Genomic DNA, 14,592 nt, shown 5'->3' on the forward strand with positions numbered 1-14,592 from the left:
AGACAGTTCTCCTCACAGTCAGCTCCACAGACAGTTCTCCTCACAGCTCCACAGACAGTTCTCCTCACAGTCAGCTCCACAGTCTCCTCACAGCAGCTCCACAGACAGTTCTCACAGTCTCCTCACAGTCAAGCTATATCTATGTGGGTGCCACTACCACTCATTTTTCTTAGTTTTAAAATACATCCACTTTTACAATTCTTAGTATTAAAAAAAAAAAGATGGGAGCCAACCCCACCAGGTAAAACCTGAGTTCAGCCCTGGGGACCCAGACGGTAGAAGGAGCAAACTGATTCCTACAAGTTGTCCCCTGACTTCCACACGTGAGCCATGGGGCATGTGTCACAGCCCCACAAACATATGCACAAGAGAGGGAGGGAGGGAGGGAGGGAGGGAGGGAGGGAGGGAGGGAGGGGAAAAAGAAAGGCTCTAAGTGAAACGTGCTATTTCTTGCTCCGCAGACCAGTGAAGAAGTCACATCTCTGATGAGTTCCCTGAGAGTTCCCAGCCAGTGGCAGACAAACGGCACCTACAAGTCGAACCCCAACCAGAGACTGCCTGATTCTCTGGACTGGCGGGAGAGGGGGTGTGTCACGGAAGTGAAATACCAGGTGAGTGTCACCAGCCCCGGGGCCCGGCCTCAGAGCTCCGTCCTGTGTCTAGCTGCACAGGCTGGTAGTGGGCCTCGCTGTCTCTTTGCTACTTCCTGTCCACCTTTATTATTCCGTCTTCCCAACTAAATTCTAAGGTTTGTTGTTGTTTGGTTTTACTTATTTCTTTATTTTGGCTTATATACATAGCCCAGGCTGGCCTCGAACTCACAACATGACAAAACTAAGTCCCCTCCATATTTTGGATCTTAGCCTCTTATCAAATACGTAATTTGCATGCTCAGCCTGCAAAATACCTTTTGATGAGAAAAAAATTTCTGTTTTTTTTTTCAAGGCAAGGTTTCTCTGTGTAGCCCTGGCTTGCCCTGTAGCCCAGGCTGGCCTCAAACTCACAGAGATCCGCCTGCCTCTGCCTCCTGAGTGCTGGGATTAAAGGCGTGAGCTACTACTGCCCAGGTGATCAAAAAAGTCTGAGCACAGAAACTAGACAGTTGGTCCCGCAGTCGAGAGCACTCACTGCTCTTCCAGACGACTTAGGTTTGGTTCCCAACACCTACAACACACAACCCACAACCTTCTGTAACGCCAGTCTCGGGATCCAGCGCCCTCTTCTGGCCTCTGTGGGTACCTGCACATACATGCACACATACATATACATAAACAAGTAATAAAACAAATCTTTATTTTATATTCTATGATAATAATGTTTGAAAACAGTTACCCCAGGGTTAAAGCCCCTCCTTTTTTTTTGAGGCATCATTTTGTAACAGAACACTGGAGTTTGTGGATGCCTGACATCACAAATGTCAATGAGCAGAAATAGGAACTAAATCTTTTTAAAATTTATTTATTTTATGTATATACATGTTTTGCCTTTGTGTGTGTGTGTGTGTGTGTCTATGTGTGTGCTTGTACCACATGCATGCATGCCTGCAGAGGTCAGAAGGCATCAGATCCCCTGGAACTGGTGTTAGAGAAGGTTGTGAGTCACCATGTGGAAAGTGAACACCAAAACCTGGTCCTCTGTAAGGAAGCGAGTACTCTAACCACTAAGGCATATCTCCAGCCTGAGGTACTGAATATTTAGGCTGCATTTTATTCTGAGAGTTGGTGGCCTGAGAAGGTAGCAGCTGAACCTTCTGGAAATCTGTCTTACATCTCATCATCAGGCAGCAGGCTTCATAGGGAGTGGAAGTGAAGGCAGTCATTCATTCCAAAGCTGAGCCTCTGGTCAGGTGCTCTGCCTCGTCTGTGAGACTCTTGGTGTTAGTTCCCTGTCCCTATCACCTCCTGAGCATGTCTCATCATCACCTCTCTGGGTAGCTGGTTTGCCTGCTTCCCGGGCCACTGAGTGTCCTGGTCCTCACGTGGTGTCACCCGGGTAGTGCCTTGACTCGGAACAGCAAATCATTCACTGTTCTGGCCACACTGTTTACAATGTGTGCTGAAGGCTCCTTTCTTCAGCACGAGGTGCAACAGGCCCTAGAACCCAGACCACAAAAGTGTGTCGTTCTAACTTCAGCACAGCGGCCGCACCTTCACTGCTGCTATTTCATCCGGCAACGACATCCTTGTAGTTACCGGCGGCTTCCCCAGCAGCGGCATGATGGGAGTTTTGTCCAGCAGGGCCGCTGCCTCAAAGGTAGCTTTAACTAAATCTCTATCGTTCTATTTATAAATAAAACTCAAGAATCAAAGGTTAGGGTAAAAAATGTCAGCTCAGAGAGGCTGAGTCGCAACTAGCTTTCTCCTTGCTGACATCTGCGAAAGATCCCCGTTTCCACTTCACCAAACCAGAAAAAGCTGCACTGCTACAAATCCCTCCCTGCTTCTGTCTCTGTCTCTGTCTCTGTCTCTCTCTCCCTCCCTCCCTCCTCTCCTCTCCTCTCCTCTCTCTTTCTCCCCCCACCCCATGCCTATGATTACTTTCTGTCAACTAGTTGCTGATGCAGCCTCCTGACCCAGATTAACTTTTTTTTTAATTAACACAAATGCAAACCCAGGGTTCGTGTGATCGACTATCCCCCAACTAAAGTGCCCCTCTCTGTCCCTTCTGTCCAGCTCAGTTGGACCGAGTTATTCTATCTCCTCTCAAAATCACTTTCCTGTTGTGTGGGAGGAGAAGTATTAAAAAAGGAAGGACATGATTGCTCCTAGGTATGGTAGAGGTTTATTGTAGATAAAAGGGAGAGCATAGGCAGAAGAAGGGTCATCAAGGAGAGTCCAGAGTGAGCAAGACCAGACTGAGCTGGACTAGTGAGGAGAGGGGGGAGGGGAGGAGAGTCAGGAGAGTCAAGGGTGTATGAAGAGGGCCGGGTACCTAAAATAGCTGGATTAGACAAGAAAAGGCGGTTGCGGGAAGAGCAGCCCCGCCCCTGGGCTGGAGAAGTTCAGGGTGGGAATGGGGTATGCCAGCTCCTGTAACAGGTAGGGACTGAGGGATGCTGGGAGAACCTGGCGGCCAGATCTGGTTTGATGCCTTCAACAGGCACCTCAGCCACTTGTCCCCTTAGGTTTGAGACCTAACACCTGTGGCTTCTGTCTTCCTTCGAGGGGAAGACAGTTGGACTTTGCACATGGTTGGTGTGTACGAAACGTGGTGAATGCACATGTCAGTGCGTTCGCAATGCCTGCCGTGACCCCCACCACCACCAGGGTAGGACCTTGTCTGGACAATGTCTTCCTTCACTCTAAGAGAGAAGGCATCAGTGGAGGAGGGAGCTCTTCCTGGCAGGCTGGAGCCATCGCGTGCGGGATGGAAGCTGTCTCGACCGGAGGCTGAGGCTAATTCTCTGTTTCAGGGGTCCTGCGGGTCCTGCTGGGCTTTCAGCGCCGTGGGGGCCCTGGAAGCGCAGCTGAAGCTGATAACGGGGAAGCTGGTGTCTCTCAGCGCACAGAACCTGGTGGATTGCTCAACCGAAGCAAAATACGGGAATAAAGGCTGCCAGGGCGGCTTCATGACCGAGGCCTTCCAGTACATCATCGATAATGGCGGCATCGAATCGGACGCTTCCTACCCCTACAAAGCCATGGTGCGTCTGCCACCTTTGTCCCCTGTGACTCCATTTCCCCCACTGGCTCCACCAACGCAACCGCTCCACCCCCTCTAGAACCCTATCAGCAGCTCCTCAATATCGGAGTTATCTTCCAAATGCAGCGACCTTCCCAATCAACCCGTGGGGTGTGGGTCATTGTTTGTCACAGGGTCTCGTGACACAGTCCAGGCTGGTCTTCAGGTCACGTCCTGGTTGAGGAGGCTCTGAATTTCTGTTCCTTCTGCCTGAGTGCCATCTCTTGGGGTTCCGTTCATTTTGTGCAGTCCCGTACAGCTCCAGCTCAGCCGAGCTTGGCCAGCTTGAGAGTTGTTTAAACAAACAAATGGAAAAACCCAGAACAGAACAAAACAATAAAGAGGGGGTGGGGGGGAGGGAAAGACAGGGAGAGGATCTTAGACAGTTGAAAAGGGTAAAGTGCGTGGGTGGGGGAACCATATTTGAAATCCAGGAAACTGAAATAGACTTTATGCTTTTTTTTTTTTTTTTTTTGTAGGATGGAAAGTGTCACTATGACTCAAAAAACCGAGCTGCCACATGTTCCAGGTACATCCAGCTACCCTTCGGCGACGAGGAGGCACTTAAGGAAGCAGTGGCTACCAAAGGACCCGTGTCTGTGGCCATCGATGCCAGCCATCCTTCCTTCTTCCTCTACAGAAGCGGTAAAATGGAGGCGCTGGCCCCTTGTCCTTTGCTGCGCTTGTGTAGACGGGGCGTCCCACACCTCGTTCTAACTGGTGAATCCCACTGGGTAAAGCTGACCAGGACCGCTCCACTAAGTTCTTCATGTAGCCTCTGTCATCTCATCCACACAGGGACTCTAATTCACACACGGACACTCTTGGCAAGGCTGATCTGCCTCGGGGCTGGAGAGTTGGCTCAGATTTCATTCCTACATCCCACCCCCTCAGGCACCAGGCAGGCACGTGGTGCACGTCCAGACAAAAGGCTCGTACACATAAAATAATAAAAATAAATCTAAAAACGAAATGAAAGCAAAAAGGGTCAGCCCGACTAAGCCACTCAGCCCCAAAGTGGTGGTGCTAGGATTAAAAACTACGCAGATGAAGACCATGTCACGGGCTATGTAATCCATACATGAAAACGAGTGGCCGCTAAGTGTGGTGGGAGTGTCGGTAATTCTAGCATTCGGGAGGCAGAGGCAGAGGGATGACAAGGTTGAGGCCTGGGCTACACAGTGAGACTCTATCAAAAAGCAAAAACAAAGCAACCAAAAACAAAATTTGTTTTTAATCCACCAACAGTGCATTATATGAACTAAAAATCAAGAAAGCACTTCCACAACACGGGGGTAGGGGGGGAAGGGAGCCTAATAATAATAAATTTACCCAGAGAGCAGAAGACGCCATAGTGAGGCTCAAAAGGATTCACACACAGAGGCAAAAGACATATTCTCTGTTTATGAAATGCAGTCAAATATCAACAAATTCTTCACAAAACTAGACAGACTGATCTTTAAGAATGTATGAAACCGTGAGAACCCTCGATAGTCAAAGCTGCTTGAACAAAAGGAGCAAAGCCGAGAGCACATTCCGGAGTCACAGCGGCCAGACAGCAGGTGTCAGCATGACACAGAGTCAGCATGACAACAGACCCCAGACCAGCAGCACAAAACAGCAGGACCATGCCTCAAAAACACAGCCAGGCATGCTGTCACATGCTTATAGTTCTAACACTTGGAAGTCGGAGGCAGGAGGTTTCCTTCAAGTTTGAAGCCGGCCTGGCTGACCTTGTTAGGCTTCTATCTCTGTGTTAAAACACTGACCAAAACCAACTTGGGACAAAGTTTATCTGGCTTACAGTTCACAATCCATCACCAAGGGGATCCAAGGCAGGGACTGAAGCAGAGACCATGGAAGAACGTGGATGGATGGATGGCTCCCTCCCCATGGTTTTCTCAGTTTGCTTCCCCTCCAGATAGGGCTTCGCTGGGTAGTCTGGCTGTCCTGGAACTCGCTCTGTAGACCAGGCTGGCCTCGAACTCACAGTGATCCACCTGCCTCTGCCTCTACCCAGAGGTGGTACCACTCACAGTAAGCTGGATCCTCCCACATCAATCATTTTTTCAAGCAAATGACCTACAGACTTGCCTGCAGGCCAATCTGATGGAAGCATTTTCTCAGTTGAGGTTTCTTTCCCCAAATAAGGTAGCTTGTGTCAAGTCAACAAAAAGTTCACCAGGACACTGACTATATTCTGTGAATTCCAGACCAGCCAGGGCAACACAGCAAGACCATGTCTCAAACAGGCATGTAGATAAAGATAACCGAATGCTGGTGACATGGAGAAAGGGACCTGTGCATACTGACTATAAGAGTATCAATTAGGACAGCGTCTAAGGGAAATGGTGTAGAAATTCCCCAAAAGATAAAAAATGGAACTATCATTTGACCCAGCAGTTCCACCGCCAGGAATAGATCCCAAAGAAATTAAATCAGTATATCGAAAAGACATCTCTCGAGTTCATTGCAGTGCAGTTTTCAACAGCCTAAGTGAACCTCAACTGATGAGTGGATAGAGAACAGTACGTGTACAACATGGAATACAATTCTGCTTTCGAAAAATAGGATGCAGGAATGGAGTGTGGCTCAGATATTAAAATGTTCTCTCACCGTGCATGAAGCCGTGGGTTCAATCCCCAGCACACATACATACTGGACATGCTGGTACAAGCCTGTCATCTCAATTCTTGGGAAGTGGAGGCAGGAGGATCAGAAGTTCGGGTCATCTTTGACTACTTATCAAGTTTGAGGCCAGTTAGGGGGCCTATGTGAAACCCTGGCTGTGATCTTAAGCACTATGGAAACTTAAAGGAGGGCACATAACACTTCTCTAAGGTTGACACTTAGAACTGTATACGCCATCATACAAGGCTCAATGGCACCGTCCCTGAACATCCACGGAATGCAGAACCCTGTATTATACGCAAACATTTTGTCCTATCTCCAAGAACCTTATAAAAAGCAGCCGAATGTCCACGTGTGTTTTGTTACCCCATAGCACTTGCCTCTTTCCCATCTGTGTTTTATTCCCAGGTGTCTATGACGACCCCTCCTGTACTGATAACGTCAATCATGGTGTCCTAGTGGTTGGCTATGGGAACCTCGATGGGAAAGACTACTGGCTTGTGAAAAACAGGTAATGCATTTGCACAGCAGTGTCAGCTCCAGTGTCAGGACGTGGGGGTGGGGGGTGCACATCAGCAAAAGTGCCCTTACTGTTAGGATGCTGGTCACCATAGCAACAAGGATGAGCATTTATAGCCCCAAGAGGAACTACTCACTGCCCCACTCGGGTGGTTTTTAATAAGAATGGCCCTCATAGGCTTAGTCATCAGGGGGTGGCACTATTTGAGAAGGAGTAAAATGGTTAGGAGGTGTGGCTTTGTTGGAGGAAATGTGTCCCTGGGGGTGGGCTTTAAGCTTTCAAAAAGCCAAGCCAGGCCCAGTCTCTGTCCCTCCCCCTCCCTGCTTCCCCTCCCTGCCCCCCCCACTTTTGGATTAGGACCTGGCTCTGTTCTAGCACATGCTGCCACCCTGCTCCCAGCCCTGATGGTGATGGACTGACCCTCTGAAACTGTAACCAGACTCCTAATTCAGTGCTTTCTTTTTTGAGTTGCTGTGGTCATGATATCTCTTCACAGCAATAGGACAGTGGCTAAGATATCCACGTTCATCTTTGTTTTCATGATTTGTCTTCTGTAATACTTTTCATTCTATTTTAGGTCATTTGGTGTTTTGAGATAGGGTCTGGCTATTACTCCTAGATGGCCTGGGATTCACTATGTGTTTCAGGCTGGCCTTGAACTTACAGTGATCCTTTGTCTCTGGCACCCGAGCGTTGGAATTACAGATGCACACTGCTATTCTTGGTTTGCTTTTCTACCATTCTAACTTGTCTGCTCCTTTTATGCTCTGTAGAATATTCATGGCTGTAATTTTTGTTTGGCAGTGTTAGGGCTTCAGCCCACAGTCACACACAGGCTCCTTAAGCTAACCTCTGACCCACACCCCCAGCCCCATCCGCCCCTCTTAGGAACACTGTTCCTCTGCCTAGCCCCTGAACGTTGCTATTCCCCACTCCCCCAGGGGGCCACATGGCTACTTCTACCTTTGTGCATCACTCCACTCAGGGTTTACCATAGCCTATAAGGAGGCTGGAGACCTTCAGCTCTCTTCCACCGAATGTGGCATTGGCCCAGAACTCACACTTACCCAGTCATAGTCACTCACTGACATTTTACTTTCTCCAAACTCAGTGTGGCCAAAGAATTCAGTTCTCTCCTCTCCATGCTGTTCCCTCCAGAATTTCCCAGATCAGTAAATCATAGCACATAACATTGTCATCCAAAAGGTACTGTGGAGTCATTCCAGGCCTCTCCAGGGCCAATCAAGTGACAAATCAAATCAAATTGGCCTCAAGTTGTCTTGGGGTTTGCCTGCCTCTTTTCTGTGATTCTGTCTCTGGTTCAGATGGCTCTTGCCTGGACCGATGCTCTATCTAGGCTGAGAACTGGTGCTCTTCTTTACTCTTTATATTTTGTTTTATTTTTTCTTATAACTGTGCACGTGAAAGTGCATGGTGTGTGTGTATGTGTGTGTGTGTGTGTGTATGTGTGTGTGTGTGTATGTGTGTGTGTGTGTGTGTGTGTGTGTGTATGTGTGTGTGTGTGTGTGTGTGTGTGTGTGTGTGTGTGTGTGTGTGTATGAGTGTATATCTGGATTCTGGGGATTGAACCCAGGTCACCAGACTTCCTGGCAAGTGTTTCACCCACTGTCTTAGTTACTTACCTGTATCTATGATAAAACCCCATGAGAAAGGAAAGGTTTATTTGGGGCTTATGGTTCCAGAAGGAGAAGAGTCCAGACCGTCACAGCAGGGAAGTATGGCAGCAGGCCGAACCCATGGAGGCAGGAACAGCTGAGAGATTACATCTTGAACTGTGTGCAGGAAGCAGTAAGAGCAAATTCAAAATGGTGTATGTCTTTAAGCTCTCAAAACCTGGCGTTTCTTAGTGACACACTTCCTCCAGCAAAGTCACACCTCTTAAACCTGTCAAACAGGGCCATCAACTGGCCAGAGAATATGGGGGGACATGTCGCCCAAACCACCACAGCTGCTGGTCCATCCTGCCGGCCCACCCTCTTTGTTCTTGAATCTATCTTTCATGTGCTGCCACCTAGTGGATGCATCTGAGCAGAACAAGTCTGGGCTTACAACTTCTCTCCTAGTGGAGGAGCCAAGTGATAATGTCTTTCTCTGCCTGCCTTGCCAGCCTCCTGGCATTCAATTTACATTTTTATTTTAGTTAGAGTAAACTATAACACAGTTATGCAGCTACAGACCCCTTCATACAGTGTCATCTGAAATAGCTATTTTTCTTTTTATTTGGTTTATCATTCTTTCAAAAGCAGCTCAGAAGCCTGGTGGCACATTCTCATAATTCCAGCACTTAGGAGATGGAGGCAGGGCATCCTTGGCTACATACCAATTTCTAGGCCAGCCTGAGCTACATGTGACCTATTTCATGCTCCTCATCAATAAAATAAAATATAGACTTAAAAAATCCAAAATATAATTTTTTGTGTTTTTTTTTGAGACAGGGTTTCTCTGTGTAGTTTTAGAGCCTGTCCTGGATCTTGCTCTATAGACCAGTCTGGCCTTGAACTCACAGAGATCCGCCTGCCTCTGCCTCCCGAGTGCTGGGATTAAAAGTGTGCACCATCACTGCTCAGTACCAAAATATAGTTTTTAAAAAAGACCAACAATATGGCTCAGTGGGTAGAGGTTCTTGTTGCCAAGCCTGACAACCTGAGCTCGATCCTGCCTTCTACATGGTGAAAGGAGAAAGAACGCTCCTGCAAGTTGTCCCCTGACCTCCACTCACACATGCCTTCCCCTACAGTAAAAAAATGAATGTAGTTAAAAAAAAATTTAAACCAAAGCAGCTTAATCATTATCTATTCCAGAAAAAAAAAATCTCTGAATGTTTGGGATTAAAAAAAAAGTCTTTTTTTTTTTTTTTTTTTTTTTTTTTTTTTTTTTTTGAGATTGGAACTTACTATGCATACTGAATTAGCTTGGAACTCACAGAGACTTTTCTGCCTCTGCCTTTCTGCTTTGCAGGTGCTAGGATTAAAGGCATGCATCACTTGTATGCCTGGTGCCCTCAGAGGCTAGAAGAGGGCCTCGTCTCAGAGCTGCAGTCACAGATGGTTGTGAGCCGCCATGTGGGTGCTGGGCACCCACCTAAGCCAGGTCCTCTGCCAGAGCAGCCAGTGCTCCTAACCAGTGAGCCATCCCTCCAGCCACTATGCTGCCAAACTATTCTACAGATGCTGAGCCAAAGCGTTTTACACATTGTATTTAAATGTATGTGTAGCTGTGATATTCTGTATGTGACTTCACGGTGGACATGATGACAGACTGGTTTTTCTGTCACCAGCCCCCTTCTAGCACACGGTGACCCCTCATTAACGCACTGAAGTGGCCTCTGTGTAATTCATAAGCCAAATGAGTACAGCTTTTAGAGGGAAAGTGGGAGGAGGGGCTGGGGACGTTAAGAGCCTTGTTGCTCTTGCGGAGGACCTGGCTTCGGTTGCTAGCAACCAAATCAAGAGGCTCACCGCTGTGTGTGTGACCTCAGTTCCTGGGGCTTTGATGCCCGTTTTTAGACTCTGTGAGCACCCATGTGCACCTAAACTCACATAGGCACACGCCATTAGACATAAATTATTTGAAAATATTTTAAAGCTTTATTTTATTTTTTTATTTATTTATTTTTTGAAAGTTTTCTTGTAGCTTTGGTTTAGATACTGTGACTAGAGATTGATCTGTGAGTGTGATAAAGTGTATTTTTTATTTTTAATTGTGTGTATGTGTGTAGATATGTGCACAGGAATGCAGGTGACCAGGGTGGCCAGAGGCGTATAATCCCCTGGAACTAGATTACAGGTGGTTGTAAGCCTCCTAACATGGGTGCTGGGACTCAAACTCAGGTCCTCTGGAAGTACAGTATGTGCTCTTAACCACTGAGCCATCCCTCCAGCTCCTAGCCTTTTTGCTATTTGGAGGCAATATGAAAAGTCAAGACTTGGAAGCACAGTTGGGGTTTTTCCTATTGGTTTCCCCGCACTGTTATTACACAGCGCAGAATGGAGGGCTCAAAACAGCAGAAGTTTGTGTCTCCTGGCTCTCGGGGCTAGAAGACGGAGATGAACGTGTTGTTGGGTTACTTTCTTCGGAGGATTGTGGGGAAGAAACTATTTACAGACTCGGATCTAAGAAAGTCAAACTCGGGGACAGAGCAGGACGGTGGCTGCTGGAGGTATGATGGGGACACAGGATGTGCTGACCAGAGGGTACAGAGGCTCAGTTATAAGGAAGTTCTCGAGTTCTACTGTGGTAACAACGTCTTAACTAACCTGTTTGTGCTCATTTGCCTCAGAGTGTGTGTGCATGCATTATGTGCACCTTGGATAGTTTCTATTTTGTTTGTTTGGTTTTTTTGGTGTTTGGTTTTTTTGGGGGGGTTGTTTTGTTTGAGACAGGGTTTCTCTGTGTAGCCCTGGCTGTCCTGGAACTCACTCTGTACACCCAACCCAGAGACCCACCTTCTCTGCCCCCCACCCCCAAATGCTGGGATTAAAAATGTGTGCCACCACCACCCAGCATGGTAATTTCTAATTAAATACATTTTCGTTAAAAAAAATAACTACTTGGTAGCTAACAGCTGTAACTATAACTCCAGTTCCAGCAGGATCCAACCTTCTTCTGGCCTTTTCAGGCCCTGCACACACATGATACACAGACATTCATGCAGGCAAAACACTCATACATATAAAATAAAAATGTTTTTGATAGGCAGTAGTGTCATACACCTTGAATCTCAGCACTCTGGAGGCAGAGGCAGGTGAATCTCTGAGTTCAAAGCCCACTTGGTCTACAGAGTGAGTTCCAGGACAATTAGGGCTATAGAGAGAAACCCTATTTTGAAAATTAATTAACTAATTAATTGATTAATAATAAAAAATACCCCAGTGTGGTGGCACATGCCTGTAATCCTGGCATTGGGCAGTGGAGGCAGGAGGATTAGAAGTTGAAGACCAACCTTTGGTACATAGCAAGTTCAAGACCGACCTAGGCTGCATGAGATTCTTCTCTCTCAAACACACACACACACACACACACACACACACACACACACACACACACACACGATGGAAAGAAAAAAACGTTGAGTACCTCTCCGGCTCCTGAGGTTTGCAGCCACTGTGGCTTTCTTTCCGTGGCCTGTAGGAACAGTGCTCTCTCTTGCTTTCAGTTCTCACGTGGCCTCCCTGTGTGGGACGTCACTGTGTTGACTTCAGTCCTTCTGGATTGAGGCTGACCTCAGGACTTCATGTTAATCTAATGATGTCTACAGTGCAGTGCTGTGGAATAGTCTGTATGTCAAATTACTCTGATTGGTCAATAAATAAAACACTGATTGGCCAGTGGCCAGGCAGGAAGTATAGGCAGGACTAACAGAGAGGAGAAAAGAAAGAACAGGAAGGCGGAAGGAGACACTGCCAGCCGCCACCCTGATAAGCAGCATGTGAAGACACCGGTAAGCCACGAGCCACGTGGCAAGGTATAGATTTATAGAAATGGATTAATTTAAGATATAAGAACAGTTAGCAAGAAGCCTGCCATGGCCATACAGTTTGTAAGCAATGTAAGTCTCTGTGTTTACTTGTTGGGTCTGAGCGGCTGTGGGACTGGCAGGTGACAGAGATTTGTCCTGACTGTGGGCCAGGCAGGAAAACTCTAGCTACAGTGCCCTACTTCCAAAGAAGGACGCATTTTGCACTGTGATGGGCTAACAGTGTTTGTGTGGTCCACTGGGAAAGCGGCTGAGGGAACTGAAACTTTGATTTATCTGCTCATAGTACTACTGATCAGCTTGATGTGGAGCCCTACTAGCTTCCCTTGTTCCTTGAGCTTCTTTTTTATTTGTTGTTTTCTTACACACACTTTTTTTTGGCTTGTTTCTTCGGTGATTGAAACAATCTTTTCTCTTGTAGCTTACTGAGTTTCTAAAGGACTCTCCTAAGTAATATTCTAAATGGCCCCCATCCAAGCCTCTTCTCCTCCCCCCACTTTTTTTTTTTTTTTTTTTTTTTTTTTTTTTTTTTTTGAGATACGCTCCCATGTAGCCCAGGCTGGCTTCAAGTTCATTATGTAGTCATGGAGGACCAAGAATTCTTGATCCTCCCGCTTCCATCTCCGTGGTGTTGGGATTAGAAGTGTGTGATGCTCTGTGCCCGGGCAGATGAGTTCTTGAGTACACAGATGCGGTCTACACAGCAAGCCTGAAAGCCTGTAATACCAGGCAGCTCATCACCTCACAAAGGAGAATGTACCCTCTACTTCTGGGTAGCTTTAAATAGGAAAGCGTCTCATCCACTTCTCGATCATTCACAACTGTATTAGTTATCATTTGCTTTAGAATTCATTGCTATATAACACTTTCATAATGGCGGCTTGAAAATACTCTTAGTATTTCTCTAGAGAAACGTGTTTGCTGGAAAGTCGTTACCCTTAAGCCAAACACTGTGACAGCTAATGCTTCTAGTCCCTCTCCTTAGGAGGTAGAGTCAGAGGATCAGCTACGTAGTAAATTTAAGGCCAGCCTGGGATACATGAGACTCTTGTCTAACAAGTCATTATCTATGACCCTATTGTACAAAAACATTTAGAGATGAAGTGCTATAAATAATATACTCATTCCTTACAGAAGGCATGCTTAGAAGGCAGGAATGGATCTTATATGTAAGTCAATATGAAACTAATGTGTGTGGTGGCTCACACTTGTAATCCCAGTCCTGGAAAGTCAAGACTGGAAAATTGCTGAGTTTGAGATTAGACTGCATGTTTTTGTTGTCTACAAACAACAAAACACAAACAAAACAAAAAACTTAAAAACAAGCCAGGAATGATAGCACACACCTTTAATCCCAGCACTCCAAACCAGAGACAGGTGGATCCCTGTGACACAGTCTGGTCCACATAGGAAGTTATAGGCCATCCAGGGCCATAGTCAGACCTTGTATAAAAATATGTATGAGTGTAGGGCTGGAGAGATGGCTCAGTGCTTAAGAGCACTGTTCTGGGGTTGAGGATTTAGCTCAGTGGTAGAGTGCTTGCCTAGCAAACACAAGGTCCTGGATTCTCGGTGCTCAGTTCTGAAAAAAAATAAGAGCACTGTTCTTCTAGTAGGACCCAAGTTCAATTCCAGTACCTATATGATAGCTCACAACTGTCTGTAACCAGTTCCAGGGGATCTAACACACTCACACAAACATACATGCAGGCAAAACCTCAATGCACATAAAATAAAATTAATTAAAAATACGTGAGGGTTTTAGGAGGAAGCAAAGAGATAAAAATATTGATGATACGGTTTTATTATATTAATTTATAATTTTGTGTTCTTTCTCTTTTTGTAGCTGGGGCCTTCACTTTGGTGATCAAGGATATATTCGGATGGCAAGAAATAATAAAAATCATTGTGGGATTGCTTCTTATTGCTCTTACCCAGAAATCTAAATGATGTCTTCTTCTTCTAACAAGTTATGAAGATGAAATGCACTCTAACTTAATTTCACCTGTTCTGTCCAGAAGAAACAAATATGTCATGAGCAATGTCTATTTAATGTATTAACTAGGTTATCGTTTGTTCGCTTGATGACTTTATCTCTCTGAAAAGTCTGTAAACAAGTTAAGAATGTACTACAGATGGAACTCTGTCAGTCTGTCCCCAGGATATTCATGTTTGCTCTCTCTATATCTTACACCCTGTCACCTTTATGTTTATAACATAATATCCCTAAAGAGCTTAATAAATCTGTCATTTCAAATCTCTA

General features: G+C 46.2%; 1 protein-coding gene across 1 annotated transcript in view; it reads left to right on the top strand.

Moving 5' to 3' along the window:
* Ctss (cathepsin S) overlaps nucleotides 1–14,592 on the top strand; it is a 31,038-nt gene extending 16,446 nt beyond the window's left edge. The window contains exons 4-8 of the mRNA XM_028856266.2: nucleotides 462–611; nucleotides 3,413–3,643; nucleotides 4,161–4,326; nucleotides 6,721–6,823; nucleotides 14,176–14,592. Coding sequence (XP_028712099.1) covers nucleotides 462–611; nucleotides 3,413–3,643; nucleotides 4,161–4,326; nucleotides 6,721–6,823; nucleotides 14,176–14,275 — 750 coding nt within the window. The 3' untranslated portion in view covers nucleotides 14,276–14,592. The remainder of the gene's footprint in view (nucleotides 1–461; nucleotides 612–3,412; nucleotides 3,644–4,160; nucleotides 4,327–6,720; nucleotides 6,824–14,175) is intronic.

Source organism: Peromyscus leucopus, chromosome 6 (genome assembly GCF_004664715.2).
Source record: "Peromyscus leucopus breed LL Stock chromosome 6, UCI_PerLeu_2.1, whole genome shotgun sequence".
Lineage (NCBI taxonomy): Eukaryota > Metazoa > Chordata > Mammalia > Rodentia > Cricetidae > Peromyscus > Peromyscus leucopus.